Genomic DNA, 20,249 nt, shown 5'->3' on the forward strand with positions numbered 1-20,249 from the left:
GTCAGTGGTAAACTGGCGTCTCGGAGGACGGGCCGTTTTCCTAGATGGGGAGACGTTGCCTTAGGCTTCCTTCACGTTTCTCAGCTGTTTCATCCATTCCAGATCTTTTTACCTTTTTTTTGGTACGTGCCCCTAGTGGTAACCGAACCCGAGACTCTCTGGTCCGCAGGCCGACACTCCAACTGCTGAGCCAAACCAGCCAGGGCCATTTTGGGTTTTTTTGCCACTGTAAATAGCAATTTTTAGATTTTCACTTTTTTTTCTCTTTATTGATTTTTTTTTTAGAGAGAGAGAAGGGAGAGGGAGAGAGAGAGAGAAACATTGATGAGAGAGAACATTGAGTGGCCGCCTCCTGCATGCCCCGCACTGGGAATCAGGCCCACAACCTGGGCATGTGCTCTGACCAGGAATCGAACCAGCCACCTCTTGGTGTATGGTCGACGCTCAACCCCTGAGCCACACCAGCCGGGCTAGATTTCCTTTTCTAGTTGTTTATTATTAGTTTATAGAAGCAGAATTGCCTTGTGTATAACTTTATATCCTGTGACTTTGCTAAAATCATTTGTTAATTCCCATAGTTTATATGTTTTGTTTTCAGCTGCTAAGATTTGGTATTTTTAACTTTCTATTTCAAAGAAATCTCAAACTTACAGGGAAAAATGGCAAAAATAGCACAAGAATTTTTCTCTGAATATTTGGCAGTGAGCTGCCGACACTGCACCCTCCCCCTGCAGGTGCGCTTGCTGCCGGCCAGGGGTCTCCGTCAGCGCCAGTGAGGACGCAGCGCAGGCCGTTGCGCGGTCAGGCCCTGGAGGTCCCGCTCGTGTCCTTCACAACAGAGGACCCAGGCCACAGTTTGGGGTCCAGCCTGTGACGTCCACGGCCTTGGCATTCTTGGAGATCACAGTTATCCTACAGACGAGTCTCAGAGACGCCGTTTCCTCGTGACCGGGTGTCATTCGTCCATCTCTAGCAGGGTGTTATGGATGGAATGTTTGTGTCCCCCAAAATTCATAGGTTGAAATGTACCCCCAATGTGATGATTTTAGGAGGCGGGGCCTCTGGAGATGATACGGTCATGATGGCGTGGCCCCTGTGAATGGGGTGAGTGAAGGGACCCCAGAGAGCTCCCCCGCCCTCCCACCATGGACACAGCGAGGAGACACCACCTGTGACCCAGGAGGCAGGTCCGCACCAGACACGGAGCGTGCAGGCACCTTGATCTTGAGTGTTCAGCCTCGAGAACTGTGAGAAGTACATTTCTGCTGTTTGGCCCTGGCTGGTGTGGCTCAGTGGTTAGAGCGTCAGCCCACAGACCGAAGAGTCTCGGGTTTCTTTCCGGTCAAGGGCACATATGTGGGTTGCAGGTTCAATCCCCGGCCCCGGTCGGGGTCGTGTGGGAGACAACCAGTCGATGTGTCTCACGTCGATATTTCTCTCCCCCCGCCCTCACTCTTTCTGAAGATAAACAGAAAAAATATCCTTGGGTGAGGATTAAAAAAAAAAGTCTGTTGTTCATGAGTCTGTGGTCTAGCAGCCGGACAGACTGAGATGTGGCTGGCGCAGAAAGGGTGCTGGGTCTCATGGCTCCCGGTGCAGGGGGCAGTTTCCGTATGTCCACTTCTGGTGACGCCCACTTGACCTCCTGGATGGGGGTGCCTGCCAGGCTTCTCCCCAGTGACGTGCGCTGCTCCCCCTGTCATGAGCAGGTTCTTGTGAGTGTGGGCTCAGGGCTCCTGCTCCGCCTGTGGTCCTGCCCACCGTGCCTCTCTCAAGGCCCCTTGGGCAGATTTAGCCCGTGGAACTGGACTGTGTCCTTTGACACGCCCCATTGTTCTGTGAGCTCTGCTGTACTTGGTGGCACAGAATGTTCTGGCTCATCTTCCTGCCCCAGACCTGGCAGCAGCCCACCCTCCAAGGAAGGTGGTAGGTGTGAGGTGAGTGTCCTCTTTCCTCTTCGAGTCCTTCTGACCCAGGACCTCCCGGTGGACGGCTGCGTTCTTGCTGCTCTGACATCCGTCCCGCTCTGGGTGCTCTCTCCACTGCCTTTCCCCCACTCCCACCCACCTCACGAGGGGACGCCCTCCCCGCCTGGTCCTGACATCCTGCACTTGGCCCTGTGTGCACACAGCCCGACCCCCATACTCAGCCTTTCTTATTGTTGAAATATGTTTTTATTGATTTTAGAGAGGAAAGGAGAGAGAGACATCAGTGTGAGAGAGCAACATCAGTTGGTTGCCCCCTGTACACACCCCAGCTGGGGATCGAACCCTCAGTTCGAGCATGTGCCCTGACTGCGAATCGAACCAGCAACCTTCTGGTGCACAGGACTGTGCTCTAACCAACCGCCGAGCCAAACTGGCGAGGGCTACTCTACCATTATTATTTTTTAATCTGTAGACTTAAAAAATCGGTCAGTACATGCTCATGATACAAAATAGAGGAGAAGGTGCCGTCACACAGTTCAGTTCCCAACTAGCATGCTGGTCACTGCTCTTCCTCCTGGGAGTCTCCGCACTGACCGCCGTGCATGTCCACTGTCTTTGTGCCCTGCGCACGGGTTCACGCTGGGGCTAGGTACGCGTTGTGGGCACTGCTCTGCACCCTGCTGCTTTCTGTGTCAGTCACGGGGAGCGGCCTTGTCTGCCTTCCCTGCACGGTGCTGGGCTGCGGCTCGTCTGTCCTGTCCTGCTGGACTTGGGGACATTCAGTTGTTTGCTGGTGGTGGCATCAGGAACAGGTCTTATTTCTGTGCATGGTTTTGCGCCTGTGAGATATGTGTCAGAGCAGGGTTTCTGAGAGAAGGGTGTGGACATGGACATGGAGTAGGTAGTTCCAGCCTGGCATGTGGGGTTTGCTCCTGCCAGCCCATGCGCAAGCGAGCGGGTCCCCACCCCAGTGTGTGCTGAGCCAGCCCTGCAGCCTGGAGCACAGCGTGGATCTCAGCTCCATCTTCATTCTGTCTTGCATGCAGGGAGCCTCAGTGTGCGCATCCAAACGTCATCCCGGCTCCTCTTAGCGGCGGCTTCTCTTGCTCATTTTTCTTTTCCGCTCAGATCAAGTTACCGATGTTTGCAGTTTGTTTTGTTTTAAGGAAATTAGCGCTTTGTCTGTGGCAGGAGCCGTAAGTTTTGTGTCGTCTCTGAAAAGGTCTTGGATGCCACAGTGCCCCTTCCTGGCCGACACTGGTTTTTGTGTTCCCGTTGCTTGAGCCTCCTGCTGTGCTTCTCATTCCTGGCTGGACTGAGAATTGCCTCCCCTGGAGCACAGAACCACCTTATCTCGGTGCCGCACTTTGATGCACAGGTGTTTCACTCATCTTGCAATGATGGGTGGTCAGGCTGCAGCCTTATTTTCTCCAGATGGGTACCCACTAGTGTTCATTGAAAAATCTGTGCTCTCCCACTGATTGATGTGAAACATCACTTTCATCAGATACTCCAGTATCTTATATAATTGAATGTATTGCTTCACCTCCTGTTCTCTTCCATTGGTTTGTCTTTGCAGACTTGCTCCCATACCAAATGTTTTAATTGTGGTTTTCAACAATTTGAATATCTGATAAGGCTAGTCCTCCCCTATTTCTCTTTTTTCAGAATTTTCTCCGCCATTTTTGCATTTAAAAAATACATGTCAACTGTAGAATCAGCCTATCCGGCTCCTCAGAGTCCTGTTGATGCTCTTACTAGGACAGTGGGTCTTCATTCAGTAGACGTGTTGTCTTGGTGGGAAGTCCCAGGAACCTGCCTGCCACGCCTCTCTCAACAGTGGTTTGTGACTGATCTCCATAAAGCTTTCTTTTATTGTTAAATTTATTCCAAGAAACTTAGTTATTGTTGCTGTTACCAGTGTGGTTGTTCCTTCCTGTCCTGAAAATAGTCGTTCGTTGTATATGTGAAGGCTGGTGATAACCTGGGTGATCATTTCTCCTGCCGCCAAATGGGATTCTGTCTTTCTCGTCGTCGTTTTCCGGTTGATGTCCTTGGCCTTTCAGGACTAAGTTCGTCTCTGAGAAAGATGGTGCTGCTTCTCTCTCTCCTGGTTTTCTCCTCGTCTCTGTTCCCTGTGGGTGCCGGCGTTGACTGTGGTGGTGGCATGCCGTCTGGAGGGACCCGCTTGTCTGATGGTAACAGTCACGCCTCTTTCCCATGTTATTAAGAGTGTATACCAAGAGTGGAAATTGAATTTTATCAGGTGCCTTCTCAGCATCTCAGATTGCATTTTTTGGGGCTCATCATAGGATTGAGTTTTTTTCCTCCAGGTCTATTAATATGTAGCAGTAATCTTCTAATATTGTATTGATCTATCCTCTATCTTTTGAATAATTATACTTGGTTATAGCTTATTACTCTCTTAGTTATTGCTAGATTATGTTTGCTGATATTTCACTGGGGATATTTTTATTGATGTCCATAAATGGTCATTCTTCTGTAGGGGGTGTGTTTATTTGTTTGGAGTTTGGGGATTCTTTTCCATACAAAAGATGTGGAAGGGATTCTCACCACCATGCTTTGGGGTTGATGTAGAGAGCATGGGAACTATCCATTTCTACGTGGTTTGTGAAAACACCTGATTCTCATGGTTATGTAGGAGAATACGTAGTTCAGATGACACAGAGAACCCAAAAATCCCTTTCTTCGCTGAACATAGGATAATCAACTCACAAAAACATTAGTTTAGTAAAATTTACTTCAAGTCAGGAGGTTAAACAAACCTACATACATATGTCTGTATGTATGTTCATTCTTGTGTATGCATGTAGGGATGTCTGTATGTGTGTCTACATGTGTCCATACTTGTGTGTGTCCATTCATTTGCATTACACAGATGTACATCTGTGTGTGTGAAAATATAAATGCGTGTGTTGCCCAGCCGGTGTGGCTCAGTGGTTGAGCGTCAACTCCTGCACCAAGAGGTCACCGGTTTGATTCCCGGTCAGGGCACATGCCCAGGTTGTGGGCCTGATCCCCGGGGGGGGGGGGGGGGCATGCAGGAGGCGGGCAGTGGATGTTCTCTCTCATCGGTGTTTCTATCTCTCTCTCCCCCTCTCATCCTTTCTCTCTAAAATCAATAAAGGAAAACATTTTTTAAACAAATGCGCATATGACTAAATGCACTTTTGCACCCAGATTCCTGATCCCTGTCCAGGGTGTTTGGAGTTTGGGATGAGGTGCGTCGTGAGTGGCCTGTGTGTCTGCACGTGTGATGTGCGTCGGGTCCTGGAGCAAGCCCGGCTGTACTGACCAGGAGTGGAGGGCTTGGGTGGGCTGTCGACCTGACCAGCACACGGGTGCCCAGGCAGCTGAAGAAGAGAGAAGGGCTGAGGGCAGTGGAGCCATGGTAGCCGCTTAGGGGGTCAGATCGATGCTCCTCCCATGTGCTGGGCCTGGGGGTTCAGGATGGGTGAGCATAGTCTCTGCCCTCAGGGTCGCCATCTAGTTGGAGGAACACACCCACACACAGGTGTAAACAATGCCAGATGTGCACCAGGTGATGTGGTTGTTAGGTGGAAGTGACTGAAATTAAGGGGACCTTACAGATGAGGTGACTTACCAGGTTCTCAGAGGATATGTTGGAGTCCGGCGGAAGGAAAAGGAGAGGGAATTTTCCTGTGAGGGAACAGCCTGGGTGTGCAGGTCTCCCCGGTGGGTGATGCCCCGTAGTGTAGGGCTGTGCACTCTGCAGAGGCACTTGGGGCATCCCTGGTCGATCCTGTGGAGTCCCCCCAGTCCTGCAGCGACATGGTCAGCTGTGTCTGCAGGGCGAATAGAGAAGGGGCCGCGTGGTTGCCTGGAGTCAGGGTGAAGGTGTGGCGAGGACACACGGCCTGCGGGGGACTTCCCGGGTGGTCTTACAGCCCAGGGGTTGTCAGGGTTAGCAGGGGCCAGGCGCAGGCGCATTGTCCTCGAGGCGTGCCCCTTCCCCGTCACCCAGCGCAGCCCTGGGCTCCCACTGACACGTGTGAGGCGGCGGCAGAGACCCTTGGCCTGCCCTCTGGTCTCATGTTGTTTTCCACCTGAGGTCACCTGGCGGCCCCCTCATTCTGATGAGGTGCTCACTGTGCTGTCTCTCTGTGCTGCTTTGTGACGGCAGATGCGGTTCTTCCTTCGAATGAGAATTCTCACTTTAGGAGCATGAACACTTCTTGGGTACACAGTTAGAAAATCTGGTGGTTAAACTTAAAAGAATAGAACATCCTTTGGAACAATGGAGATTTGCTACACACACACACACACACACACACACACACTTGCACATACTATTTTTAATGGCAAACATGACATGCCTATTGAAGAAAATGTAGACATTACAGAAGTTTATAAATAAGGTAAAAGTGAAAGCCCTTGACCATCCCTACATCAGTCCAGTCCTTCAGCCGTGGTCCCTGTGAAGATGCCCTGTTCAGCTCTGTTTCTGTTGCATGTAAACAGGACGTGTGCTCTCTGAAATGGGAGCTTATCATACACGCTGTACAGATGTGGAAACTTCTTTGTTGTTGTTAACCCTCACCTGAGGATACCTGATTTTTAATAGACTGGAAGGGAGAAAGAGGGGGGGAGAGAGAAACATCCATGTGAAAGACACACATTGATTGGTTGCCTCCTGCACGACCCCAACCGGGGCCAGGGATCGAACCTGCAACCCAAGTACGTGCCCTTGACTGGGAATCAAACGCGAAACCCTTCGGCCCATGAGCCGGCACTCTAACCACTGAGCGAAACCGGCCAGGGCGAAACTTTTTTTCTTGATTGAACTGTGGTCTTGGACCTCATCCATGGTAGTACACGCAGGGTTCTGTCTTCTTTTTAAGGGTTGCATACTTTTCCATTTGGCTGCAACATTAGTTATTTTATCAATTCTCTGCTGAGCTTGTCCTCGCACATTTTCCTCTGTGTGGCTGCGTGAGAATTCTCTGTAGGAGAGAGTTCGGGACTGGACTTGCTTAGGCAAAGGTATTTGTACACTTCAAATTCTGAGATGTTTCAGACGATCCCAGAAGGTCATGTGAGCTGTCGCCCCAGCCGGTGTGGACATGCTGTCTGTCAGTGTTACCCCTTCGTCAGGGGGGCTGGAGCACCCTTTGTTTCTCCCCGATCCATTGGAGCAGTGGGAGATGTCCTTTTTTTCCGGTACGATTGTACAGTTTTATTTAGTGTCTTTCTATTCAGAAGTTTTTCATTTTTATTTAATCAAATTTATCAGTCTTTGTGCTATGCTTAGGAAGGTCTTACTTACTGCAGACAACAGAAATATCCCCTTGGTTTTGCTCTCGTCTTTAGTCCGCCGGCACTGAGAGCTGGCTGCCCTGCCCGTTTGAGAAAGGTCGTGCTCTCATGAGCACGAATACCGCTGAGTACTGACCTAGTCACGGGGATCCTGTGCAAGCATGGCTCGGGGACCCACCTTCTTAGTAAATATCAGAACTTGATAAAATGTTTACTGTGACTACAAATGGTGTCTGTAGCCCTAAGTTACAAGAATTCTGACTAAAACACCGAGAAAGTAAAATTGAAGGAATTTTTTCACTTTATTTGGTATCAGTTTCTGAGCACAACGAGCCCCAGACACCTTTTATTTTTCTGTGCGACAGTTTGTAAGCCTTCCCGGAAGGACTGTGGAACAAGAAATTAACTGGAATGGTTTGCACGCGGGAGGTGGCCTCTTGCCACCGTGTTCGTAGATCTTTGTTGTTTGAAGGCATTTAACCCTCCTCGTGCTCTTTCTCACCGTCTCACCACAGCCCAGACGTGATGGCCAGGTTCTGCTGACCCAGGTGTGGAGGCGCTTGAACCTGCTGGAATGTGACTACTTCGGGCTGGAGTTTCAACACGCTCTGTCCTACTGGGTAGGTGCTTCCCGTTCCTTTGGAAAGAGCTCTGGTGTGTTGTAGAGCCCTCTCAACAGCCGCCTCCCCACGAGCCTTTGAGGACGGCTGGTGATGTAAGTAAGGTATTTCTAAACTGGGACGTTATTATTATCAAAACTGTGCTATTGCCCGGCTGGTGTGGTTCAGTGGTTGAGCGTCGACCCTGCACCAAGAAGTCAGTGGTCAATTCCCTGTCAGGACACATGCCCAGGTTGTGGGCCTCATCCCCAGTGGGGAACATGCAGGAGGCAGCCAGTCGATGTTCTCTCTCATCAAGGTGTCGCTCTCTCTCTCCCTCTCCCTTCCTTTGTCTCTCTAACATCAATAAGGAAAAAAAAAATTTTTACGGTACTATTAAGATGTGTTATTTATAGCTGTGGGAGACGGGTGTGCCCGTTGTGGAAGCCTGCTCCACATCCTGGTGGGTTTGCTCTCCCCACACGTGCAAGGAGAGCCTTTCGTCATCGGTTTTCTTTTTTTTTTTTTTTTTTATGTTTTTATTGATTTTTTTAAATATATTTCTATTGATTTTTTTTTTTTTAGAGAGAGAGGTAGAAATGTTGATGAAACATCGATTGGCTGCCTCCTGCATGCCCCCTACTGGGGATCGAGCCTGAAACCTGGGCATGTGCCCTGACCTGGAATCCAACCAGGACTTCTCAGTCCACTGAGCCACACCGGCCGGGCTCTTGGTCATTTTCTTTTTTTTTTTTTATCCTCACCTGAGGACATTTTTGCATTTATCTTAGGTAGAGCGGGAGGGAGAGAGGGAGGAAGAGAAAGAGAGACAAATCGATGTGAGAGAGACACATCGAGTGGCCGCCAACCACACAACCCCAACCGGGGTCCGGGGACACACTGCTACCCAGGTACGTGCCCTTAGCAGGAACCGTACCCAGGACTCTCTGGTCTGCACGCTGACGCTCTAACCGCTGAGCCAGACCGGCCAGGTCTCTTCATCAGTTTTCAAAGCACCCACTGATACATCCTGCACGATCGTCATTTTGAAAGTGGGTTTTGAGCAAACAGTTTTACCAAACCCGCTGTGCTCCGTTCTGTCTAGTAGAGGTGGAGTTCACAGATGACACTGTTTACAGAGACCAGAACCAGCCCGAGTTTGGAAGCACTGCGGAGCTTGGCCTCTGCGTCTGGGCACTAGCCCTCGCCAGCTGGTCACGGTGCTGCATGTGCTCAGTGTCTCTCTGGTCTCAGCAGAAGCCCCCGAAGAACTGGGGGTGCCTTGCTGTGCATGTGGGTGCCAGCACTCTGAGACTTACTGAGGTCCCGCACCCCTAGAGTGGGCATTGCATCTCCCCTGTCTCTGGGCAGGTTGTGCCCCATGTGTAAGAGCACGAGGGCCAAAACGTCCCGCCTTCCCTGTCTCTCTTCATCTCAGTGTTTTTGTGGTCTGTAGCATACTTAGTAAACAGAAATCATGTAACAGATTTGGTCTCTTTTCTTAAATCCTCTTTAGATTTGGCTTGAACCTATGAAACCCATCAGTAGGCAAGTACGAAGTAAGTCCTTTTTTTAACTTCTTAAAGTTCTGTTCACTCAAGATGCTTTTGTCCTTGGCTGTTCAAATCTGAGGCCTGATTAGGTGTTCTCTGCCACCACCCTGGACAGCCATGAGGGGGCGCCAGCAGCAGCCAGCCCTGGAGGTCCCTGCCGGTTCCTGCAGCTGGACGGGCAGTGCTCTCTGGTTCTAGGTGACTCGCCTCCCACGCTTGGAAGCAACATGCAAAATAAGTGTGCAGGTCCCCTCTAGTCACGAACGCCATTGAGGGTCTTCCTTTAAGTGGCACTTTTAATAAAATAGTTCGTGCTGTTTTGTAGTTATAAACATAATTGTCATAAACATAATTATTTTTGTTAATCTCTTTGTTCAGTTTTGAAAATGTAAGGCATGTAGGGATGCTTCTCAGTTCTTAGGTCATTGTGTAGGGTATATTCACCTGGAACTTCCTTAGTCCTGAACTGAGGGGGGGAGGATGTGGGGAGCAGCTGCTGATGAGTTGAGGCTGTTTCGGTTGCCATAGCATTTTAGCAGAACCGTTGTTCTTGCCTTTTTGGGGCAAATTACATGATTATGTTACAATTTTTGAAAAAGCTGAGCCACTTAGATGAGCTATTAGTTTATGCTTTTTCTTTACAGTAATCAGATTGTTCCAATTCAGTATAGCAAGTTATGAAGACATTTTTCTTTCAGTTAAGTATATAAGGAATTCAAAAGTAATTTTTTTATTATTACTACTTAATTGTGTAAACACCTTAACTTTTTGACATAAAAATATTTAAATTTTTAATGTGCAATCTCCTGCATATTTTTAGAGTTTCCTTGAGTAATCTTTGTTTAACACAAATGTTTTTAATTTCCTTTGATATATGTGACTGGAACTTAGGACTCAGATTTCATGCACAGGAAATTTCTTACCATCGTATTTGGAAAGACTTGCTTTAGCAGTCCCTTTGAAAGTACTGCTCAGCCATGTCGCAGTGCCCGGAAAGACAGCAAGCACAGCAGAGACTGGCCTTACTGGTGACAGCTACGTGCTTTCTTGTATAGGGCCAAAGAACGCAGTGCTCCGCCTAGCAGTGAAGTTCTTCCCACCTGATCCCGGCCAGCTGCAGGAAGAATACACACGGTGAGTACCCGCCCTGGGCTGTGGCCCCTGTCAGCAGAGCCTTGGACGTACCGGATCTCCCACGCGCCGGCTCACTGGTGCTCAGGGCACAGTGAACGAATGAACGAGCCCCGGATACACAAACGTAGTAATCTGTGTGCAGCAGTGGAGAGAACGTTTTGACAATTAACTCTTGCACGAACACAAATGTGGATGGGACTTGGAAGACAGGTTCATGGTACACATTTGAGAATAAAAAATGGGGTACTAGGGTACAGCTGAACTGATGTTCTCTAAATGAGCATAAATGTATACATGTGCATGAAGTCCTTAGGTTTTTTTCCCTACTGTTTTACTTACCAATTTTGTAATTCGAATAAAGCAACAACCTAAAAACCAACTCACAGCCTGAGGTCAGGTATGAGCTGAAGGAGAACCTTGATGGGTGGGAGGAACAGACAACCCTTTAGCCTTCCAACAAAGCACACGTGTCCTCGTCGTCTTCACACCCTTTCTCTGCACAGTTCTCGCAGGACGCTCACCCTCATGAAACCAGGCTGCCGGGTTAGCCGTTCACCTCTCGTTGTGTAGGTGAGGGAGTGGCCTTAAGGACGGTGGAGTTTGTATGGTGAACACAGAGCTTATCTCTGGCATATTAAATTCCTGACACTTACCCAAAAATCCCTTTTAAGGGAATAGCTTCTAAATATATTTATACCTGGAAAATGATGAATACCAGGAAGTGCTACCTAATTCAGCATCCTGGGCTCAAGCCGTGTTTATGCAGAAGGTCCTTGTTTTATTTATTAAAAAGTACTTGCTTGGGAAAAGAAAAGAGAAACAGTGAAATAAAGCTACGCCAAGTAAAAGTAGCCCCCCACTCCCTGCACCGCACTCTGGCCAGAAGCCCTGACCCCGGCGTGTCCAGGCAAATCCCCAGTGGTGCACAGCTGACCCGGGGCCGCGGCAAGCTGTGCATATGGGGCTTGGGGGATATCGTGCCCCCACGTCCATAGCATAGACATCTTGCCCTGTGGCGTACACGGCTGCACCCTAATTTATCTGACCTCTTGCACTTATAGTGCGCGTCAGGTTACTTCCAAGTTTTCTCTCTTAAATGCTGCAAATAAACATCCACATATCTTGTGAACTCTGGAAATACTTGTGTTGGAATTACTGAGCTAAGGGATACATACATTTTATTTCCTTTTTATTGAATCTACTGGGGTGACACTGGTTGACAAAATTATACAAGTTTCAGGAACACGACTCGACAACACGTCTCTGCTCACTGTATTGTGTGTTCACCACCCCAAGCCAAATCTTCATGCACCCCTGTACCCTCCTGCACCTCTCCCACCCCTCCTCCCCCCGGGGGGTGCACACATTCAAATTTTAAGAGAAGCAGTACATTTACAGAGCTCACCCTAGAGCGTGAATTCCACTGGGGAAGACGGCTTGTCTTGTTCCCGTGTATTTCCAGGTCCAGGAACAGTGCCTGGAGCACAGTCTGTGCTCAGTGGTTATTGTGGATGGAAGGAATGAAACATGAACATTCTCAGATCGCTTCTCTAGTTATTCTCCCCAGTGGTATCGGGAGTCCCTGTTCCTCAGATTCTAGCCAAGAAAGATCAGTCTGTTCACAAGGTTCACGTTCTAAGCTGTGTCTTCCTTGGACATTTCCACTGTGTCCCAAGGTGGTGGGTGCAGCTGTGTGTGAGACAAAAGTAAGAGGGTCTGTGGCCCCCCCTGGCGGGTGCTGTGCTGCGCTGCCCCGCAATGGAGCCTGGGAGGGTGTCAGAGCCTGGCAGCTGCTCGCCTGACCTGTGAATTCCCTCGCAGGTACCTGTTCGCCCTGCAGCTTAAGCGAGACCTGCTGGAGGAGCGCCTGACCTGCACGGACACCACGGCGGCCCTCCTCACGTCCCACCTGCTGCAGTGTGAGTGTCCACCAGCGTGGGGGCGGCGGGGCTCGTGAGTGTGAAAGAATGGGCGGGCCTTCCAGTGTGCACACTTGGTAACAGACTGAACACCAGCCTCTGCAAAGTGGAACTCCTGGAGGCAGAAGCCCCAGCGGGGACCGGCCCTCGGCCCACGTCGGCCCCACCTGCATGCTTTCAGGGTGTCCCTCGTGCCCTCACGCGCTTCACCAAAACCTCTTCGGTCTGGAAGCCAGACAGTAACCCCGACCCGGCACCCCAGAAAGAGGCCTCCTTGGGGTGGACGTCGCAGCTCCTGGGTGGTGGGTTGGTCGGCACTGAACTCTGCGGAGAAAGAAAGCCCATCCCGGTGTCTCACAGCAAGAGGGGTTCAGCAGTGTGAAGGACTGTGGTTACTTCAAACCAAACGGGGCCTGGCCAGTGTGGCGCGGTGGTTGGAGCGGGGCCCACTCACCAGAGGGTTGTGGGTTCAATTCCCAGCCAGGGCAGGTGCAGGAGGCAACCAATCAATGTCTGTCTCTCTATCTTTGTCTCCACACACCCCCCCTACCACACACACACATACACACACACACTCTCTCTCTCTAAAAAATCAATGGAAAAACATCCTGAGGTGAGGATTAGCAACAGCAAAACGGGGAGATAGTGAGAAGGCCCTGGGCACAGGGAGGCTGTGCTAGCCTCCACCCAGCTGGTGGAGCGGGGGCAGGGGCCCCACCTGCTTCTGGACATGGCTGAGCCCATCTTCCTGGCGAAGAGCTTGTGTTTCTGAAAGCTGACCACAGGAAGCATGCTGTGGGACGTTTCAGAAGCTTTGGGGATTGATAAGTGTGTGGGTCAGTTTGTAATTGACTTGATTCTCCCCTGACACACCTACTTCAAATAGTGATTTTTTTGTTTTGTTTTAATTCTCACCTGAGGATATGTTTTTGTTGATTTTAGAGAGAAGGGAAAGGAGAAAGAGAAACATCTATCGGTTGCCTCCTGCGCACGCCCCAACTGGGGCCAGAGAGCGAACCTGCAACCCAGGCGCATGCCCTTGCTGGAATCGAGTCCACAACCCTTCTGACCACGGAGCCACACCAGCCAAGACCCAAATAGCGAATTTTATAAATGGTGGTTTTCTTCTGCGCAATAGGACTTGTTGATTCTCATGAACAGGTTTTCAGCGTGACTTCTTTGTCTTTAATTTGGCCTGCAGTCTCCTCAGGTGACAGAGGCTTTTCAGTGCAGACTCGTTTGGCCACTCGAGCGAGTGAGGCTCTGGGCACAGCTCAGAGGTGTCGTAATGATCTGTCCAAGTGTGGTGTTCACCTCGGAACCGTGCCGCCCAGACTGGAGGTCACTGAGGAGACTTGACCGCCACACGCAGCCATGATTCCGAGCTGGGCCCTTGGCTGTGAAAGACGTAGTCGGGTGGCAGGAAGAGCATGAGTGGGCTGGGCTCGGCGTCCAGGCGGGTCAGGGCCGTCCGGATGCGGTGCTGCTGCGGCTGTGGGAGAACGTCTGGTCGTGGGAAATCCCTTCCGGAGGGCAGTTCCACGCAGCTTCCCTGCGAGTTTGAAGTTGTCTCGGGACAGAAAGAAGTGTGTTGCTTAATATCATTGGACTTGACTCCTTTTAAAACAGTTAGAGCCTGAAAATACATAAGTTAGAAAGAAACATTGTTCCTAAAGAATTTGAGAGGCTCTGAAGGAAAAAAATGATTTAAATACATTATCTTGAAACAAATGAAACGCCTCCCCCTGGTTGCAGGAGTCTCGACAACTTTTGGGTCAAGCGTGAAACTCACCGGCACATCAGCGTCTGCTCTCGGGGTCACTCACCTGCATCTCTGTTCTCCAGAACTCAAAAGTTCTCCTCACCTTACTGCAGATTTAGGACTGCTTTTTCTACTTTTAGTTTGAGCATTGTATTCCCAGGTGCGCAAATTAAAAGTAGAAAAAAATTATCCTACATCTCTAGTAAAATAATAGGAGTTTGTACTTTTCTTTATTTGAAAATTAAAATTTCTGCCTGTCTGCCTCATCTCAGCGGAAATAGGAGACTACGAGGAGACCCTGGACCGCGAGCATCTCAAGGTGAACCGGTACCTGCCCCACCAGGAGCGCTGTCTGGAGAAGATACTGGAATTCCATCGCACACACACGTGAGTGCCGGAACCCCGCTGGCCCGCGGTCCCTGGGCCATGACTGTCGTGGGTCAGGGAGGCGTCGTCCCCGCAGCACAGGCCACTGGGAACCGCTGAACAGAGGTCGGCCGGGAGGAGTGAGGACAGGCACTCTGGGTGTTAATCTCTTGTTCACTGGTGACAGAGGGGCCCTGCTGTGAGCTCGGCGCGCTGCTGAGGTGCCAGTCTCCACGCTAGCCCCTGGTGTGTGTTCTGGACTGAAGTGAGGGGCGCCGGGGGACAGACTGGAGCAGGACAGACTGAAGAGCGATGTGGGCACGGGCAGTGGCTGACCAGGTGAAGGTGACCGTGACCTGGCCAAGGGGCAGACTGTGGTTGACTCAGCCTTGACCTTGTGAAGAGCTTGTGAGCTGCTTGTCCATTCGGTCAGACACTCCGAGCAGGTGCAGCCAGCTTGAACCACACAGACCAGGCGCACGCCTCAGGGACCCCCAGTAGGACTCCTGTGCCTGCATCGGAAGGGCCGGGTGCGCATACACATTGCCGTAAACAGGCCGTGCGCGGGAATGGCAGGCAGGGCCCACTCAGCGGGAGCAGCGGTGAGGGTGGGAGGTGGAGATGCCCGGGAGGCTGCAGCCTCGGCCGCAGTGGCACCGTGGGAGTGCCAGCCCCTGGCTGGAGGCTGCCAGTGCGAGGGCACCGGGCTCTTCGCCAACTGGCCCGTGGTCCTTACACGCTGGGCATGACGTGTATGTGGCCCCTTTCCCGTGGTGAAACAGCGAGGGCAGAGCGCTGTCTCGGGCACGATGCTTTGACACCTCGGTGTCGGGCTCAGCGCCGGGGCTCCCCTTACAGCACGGGCTGTTCCCTGGGCGCTCCGGGCTCAGTGTCTCTCGGGTGCTGCCTTTGCTGGTGGCAGGAAGGTGAGGCTCCAGGGTCACACCCAGTCCAAAGGAGATGGTTGTATGTTCAGGATTTGTCCCTGGGGACAGGGTCCCTTCCTGCCAAGACACACAGCCAGGGCCGAACCCGGACGTGCCACCAGACAGCAGTGCCGGGGGCTCTGTGGGCCTCGGGTGTGGGCAGGTCTCACTGCAGCAGATGAGGTCACCTCAGGAAGGGTAGGAGCAGGTGGAAGAGAGCCCAGGGCAGACTCCTGGAGACTTGCCTTGGGGGTGCATACAGGAGGGACACCCACAGAGGCTGTGTAGGGTTCTCTCTTTGGTTAATCCTCACCTGAGGATATTTTCCATTGGTTTTTAGAGAGAGTGGAAGAGAGGGAGGGAGGGGGGGAGGGAGAGAGAGAGAGAGAGAGAGAGAGAGAAATATCAGTGTGAGAGAGACACATAGATTGGTTGCTCCTACACAACCTAACTGGGGCCCAGGGTTCAAACCTGCAACCGAGCCCTGGCCGGTTTGGCTCAGTGGTTGGAGTGTCAGCCTGCGGACCAGAGAGTCCCGGGTTTGGTTCCTGCTAAGGGCATGTACCAAAAAAATTTTAAAAAATAAACAAACCTGCAACTGAGGTATGGGCCCTTGACCAGGAATCGAACCCGAGACCCTTCAGTCCGTAGGTCGACACTCTGACCACTGAGCAACACTGGCTGGGCCCATGTAGGTTTCTTTTTTTTTTTTATCCTCACCCAAGGACATTTTTCTATTTTTTCTTCAGATAGAATGGGAGGGAGAGAGAGAAATATCGACATGAAAGGGACACATTGAGTGGCTGCCACCCAAGTGACCAACCAGGGCCGGGGACAAACTGCAACCGAGGTACGTGCCCTTAGTGGGAACCAAACCCGGGTCTCTCTGGACCACAGGCCAGCGCTCTAACCACTGAGCCAAACCAGCCAGGGCCATGTAGGTTTCTTAAAGACAGTGTTGTACCTTCATTAAATCCTGATGGAGCATTGGCCCGCCAACCAGAGAGGTCTGGGTTCGGTTCCCGCTAAGGGCACGTACCTCGGTTGTAGTTTGTCCCCAGCTTCAGTTGGGGTCATGTGGGTGGCAGCCACTTAATGTGTCCCTCTCACACCGATGTTTCTCTCTCTCTCCCTCCCTCTCTTCCTCCTGCTGTATCTGAAAATAGATGCAAAAATGTTCTCAGGTGAGGATAAAAAAATCCTGATGAAACCCTTATGTAGTTTATACTTCTCTTCTTGGCCCACTGGGCACCCCTTGTGATCACGAGCAGGACACTGGAGAAGGCTTTTCTTGACTTTCACTGTATTTCTTTGGCTCTTTGAGGTTGCGGAAGAAGGTGAGAGAGCTGCTGGGACCAGCCCCGCACACGGGGTCTGTGAACCACAGACATCTCCTCTCAGTAGCTCTGGAGGCAGGAGGTCCAAGACCAAGGGCCCGGCAGGTGCGGGTCTGGAGGGGCCCTTCCTGGGTCACAGCGTCTCCTCCCAGTGTCCTCCCAGCAGAAGTGGGAGGTCTGTGAGGGTCTGTTATAAGGGCACTAACCCCATTCACAAGGGCACCACCCCGTTACCTTCCCAAAGCCCCCTCCAGATACATCATACTGGGGTGAGGCTTCAGCATGTGACTTTGGAGAACAATGTCATTCTGTCCACAACCTCCCCTTCCCTCCACATTTAAGTCCTGACATGTACACTGTATTCACTTTGCCCTGACAACCTCCGGTCTGAAAGGCGCTTCTGAATCAGTCAGGGACCATCCTCCTGAGGCCCAGCCCTCCCTCTGAGCCTGTGACACCAGACGAGGACTGACCTCCAAATACTGTGGTGGGCCCTGGTGGTGGGGTTCAGTGGTTAGAGCACCCGCTCTCAGACCAGAGAGTTTCAGGTTCAATTCCCGGTCAAGAGCACCTACCTCAGCTGCAGGTTCCATCCCCGGCCCTGGTTAGGGTTGTGCAGGAAGCAACTAATCAGTGTATCTCTCTCCCTCCCTCCCACTCTATCTAAAAATCAATGGGAAAATATCCTTTGGTGGGGATGAAAACGCACGCACGCACATGGGCAGGCCGGGGCAGGAAGAAAACAGTGATGGGTCCTGAGCAAGTCCAGACCTAACAAGGTAGATGACATTGAGCTTCAGGTCTCGCGAGTCATCCTCTTCGGCTCTTACTCTGCTCTCAAGCCACCCCAGCAGGGCTCCCCCAGCTGGTGTCCTTTGAAACCTAGCAGGAGGCAGCCGCACCCCATCCAGTCCCTGCCCGCTGGCCGTGATGGGGCAGCTTCTTCAGCCCCCCCATGGTCCTGGTCCTGACTTCCAAGGCGATGGCTGAGTCCCGCTAATGTCCTCCCAGATGGTCGCTTGGGCACACCCTGGGTATTCGTTGTCTGCAATATGCAAAGGCTGAAAATTTTCCAAATCTTTAAATTTTGCTTCCTTTTTGCTTAAGAATTCGATCTTTCAGTCATTTCTGCCGTCTCGTGTTTGATTGTGCTGGTCGGGGTGACCAGTCCGCACCTTCCATACAGGCTCTGAAATCTCTGCAGCCAGATCCAGGTCCAGGCTCAGGAGCCCCGCCCTCCACAGTCCCCAGGCGCTTCTCCTATGTTTGCTCTCTGTGAAAGGGTCGCCTTCCTCCCGTCTTTGCTTCTGAGACGTCATCAGAACGGCCTTGGACATCTGCGTTTCCAAGCATTCTGTCCAGGGTGACCTAGCTTTCCCGAAGGAGATGCAAGCTTTCTCTGAGTCGCCGGAATTACCCTTAACACCCGCCGTGCAGGAAGGCACCTCAGAAGTCTGCCAGCCCCACCCACCACCAGTCCCAGAGCCACAGCAGTGTCCACAGGGAGCCTGTCTCCCAGGCTGGGCTTCTCGGGACAGGGGTGAGGTTACACACGGTGCCCCTTTCTGCTGGTGATTCATGCAGAATGAGGCTGGGGTGTCTGTCAGGCGGAGCGGAGCTCACAGGAGGTACTGGCCACACCCTGTGTTACTCCTGCAGGGGCAAAAGCTCGGAATTTGGGAGTGAGAAGGAGGGGAAAGCTGTTAACAGACAATCCGAATGCGGGGTTCAGGCCTGGAATGTGGGTGCTGCTGACCCTCCGTCTGAGCATGGCGCCTCCTGGAGGCAGTGGGCGCAGCGCGAGCCGTGCTCCCCCTGGGCGTGTGAGTACCCACGGAGGGCTCGGGAAGCAGCCTGTGGCGCGTGGAGACCTGTGTGTGCACAGAGCTGGTGGTTTGGTGGCAATATTCATATTCCGCTTCATAATTTCCTTCTTGTAAGAGTATCTTCTATATACATAACCCATGGATGCAGACAGTAGCGCGGGGAAGGCCTGAGGTGGAAGGGGCGACAAGGGAGGATGAGAGACATGGTGACACTGTCAAGGGTAAAATTAAAGAGAGTATGGCCCCGGCCACTGTGGCTCAGCAGTTAGTGAGTGTAGACCTGCAGACTGAAGGGTCTCAGGTTCGATTCCTGGTCAAGGGCACGTACCTGGGTTGCAGGTTCAATTCTCAGCCCTGGTCAGGGTTGTGCAGGAGGCAACCAATTCATGTGTCTCTCTCACATCAGTGTTACTCCCTCTCTCCCTCTCTTCCTCTCTCCCTCCCACTCTATCTAAAAAAAATTTTAATGAGAAAATATCCTCAGGTGAGGACTAACCACACACAAGAAAGGAGTATATTCTAAGGTTAGATTGAACTTTATGACCACAAAGTTGAGGGACTGAGCGGGTCAGTGAGCTGCAGCGGCACCTGCCGTGTGCACAGCCCCGGTCAGTGTCGGAACAGACTCAGAGGCCGAGCAGGAAACGCAGGGCAGACGCCCAGGCGGGCGATCTCTCCGTGCACGGCGGGCACTGTGGCTGTGGGCCTGCCGCACACCGAGCCTCCTGGCTGGTTGGCGGTGCTCTGCTGCCCTGGTCCCTTCTCTCGGGACCAGGTTGTTTTCGGTGTTGTGACCCTACTGTCTTTTACCACAGGGGCCAGACGCCAGCCGAGTCGGATTTCCAGGTGCTCGAGGTGGCCCGGAAGTTGGAAATGTATGGCATCAGGTTTCACAAGGCTTCTGACCGGGAGGGGGCCAAGATCAACCTGGCGGTGTCCCACATGGGCGTCCTCGTGTTCCAGGTAGGGCAGGAACCTCGGTGCGGTGCAGGGCTTTGCACTCGGTGCGGTGCACTGGTAAATGTTTGTTCTGATGAATAAGGTCTTGGACTTGGGGCAGGAGGTTTGCTTGTCATCTGATCTGACCTCTCACCCAGCAGAGAGATGGCCGTCTTGTCCTCACTGTCACGAGCCCACTGCCCCTCTGGGCATCCAGTCATGGCCCACTGCTCCTTGTAATGTTGAAGTAGAGCTCGCCCCTCGGAACCTTGCGGGGGCTCTGCCCCTCCCCTGGGGCCCTCACCATGCCTCCGGATGCGGCCCCCGAGGGCCTGAGTGGACGCAGTCATCCTTGAGTTAATAAGACGGAACACCCCAGCAAATACTGGCGGGCACCACATGGGCAAACAGTGGAGTCTCACGGCATTTTTGTACCGGTTGTGTTTGGATAAATAGTCATATAGATGACCGCCGAGTTCTGCTTGTTAAATACGTGTGTCCCGGGGCCTGGGGTGTCATGGTCTGACAACTGTATACACAGACCCTTCGAGTGTGGAGACCGTGCACAGGCTCCCCAGCCCTGTCCACCCGGGTAACTGTCCCCTCGGCTGTGCCCCTCTTGGGAGCTCAGCCATGCACCTCTGGCGGGGGGTGGTGACCCT

General features: G+C 52.0%; 1 protein-coding gene across 1 annotated transcript in view; it reads left to right on the forward strand.

The window, feature by feature from the left end:
* Nucleotides 1-20,249, forward strand: part of FARP2 (FERM, ARH/RhoGEF and pleckstrin domain protein 2) — a 109,618-nt gene that overhangs the window by 36,397 nt on the left and 52,972 nt on the right. The window contains exons 6-11 of the mRNA XM_036253674.1: nucleotides 7,742-7,846; nucleotides 9,342-9,384; nucleotides 10,434-10,512; nucleotides 12,334-12,431; nucleotides 14,466-14,580; nucleotides 19,464-19,611. Coding sequence (XP_036109567.1) covers nucleotides 7,742-7,846; nucleotides 9,342-9,384; nucleotides 10,434-10,512; nucleotides 12,334-12,431; nucleotides 14,466-14,580; nucleotides 19,464-19,611 — 588 coding nt within the window. The remainder of the gene's footprint in view (nucleotides 1-7,741; nucleotides 7,847-9,341; nucleotides 9,385-10,433; nucleotides 10,513-12,333; nucleotides 12,432-14,465; nucleotides 14,581-19,463; nucleotides 19,612-20,249) is intronic.

The sequence above is a fragment of the Molossus molossus genome, unplaced genomic scaffold, assembly GCF_014108415.1.
Source record: "Molossus molossus isolate mMolMol1 unplaced genomic scaffold, mMolMol1.p scaffold_m16_p_11, whole genome shotgun sequence".
NCBI lineage: Eukaryota > Metazoa > Chordata > Mammalia > Chiroptera > Molossidae > Molossus > Molossus molossus.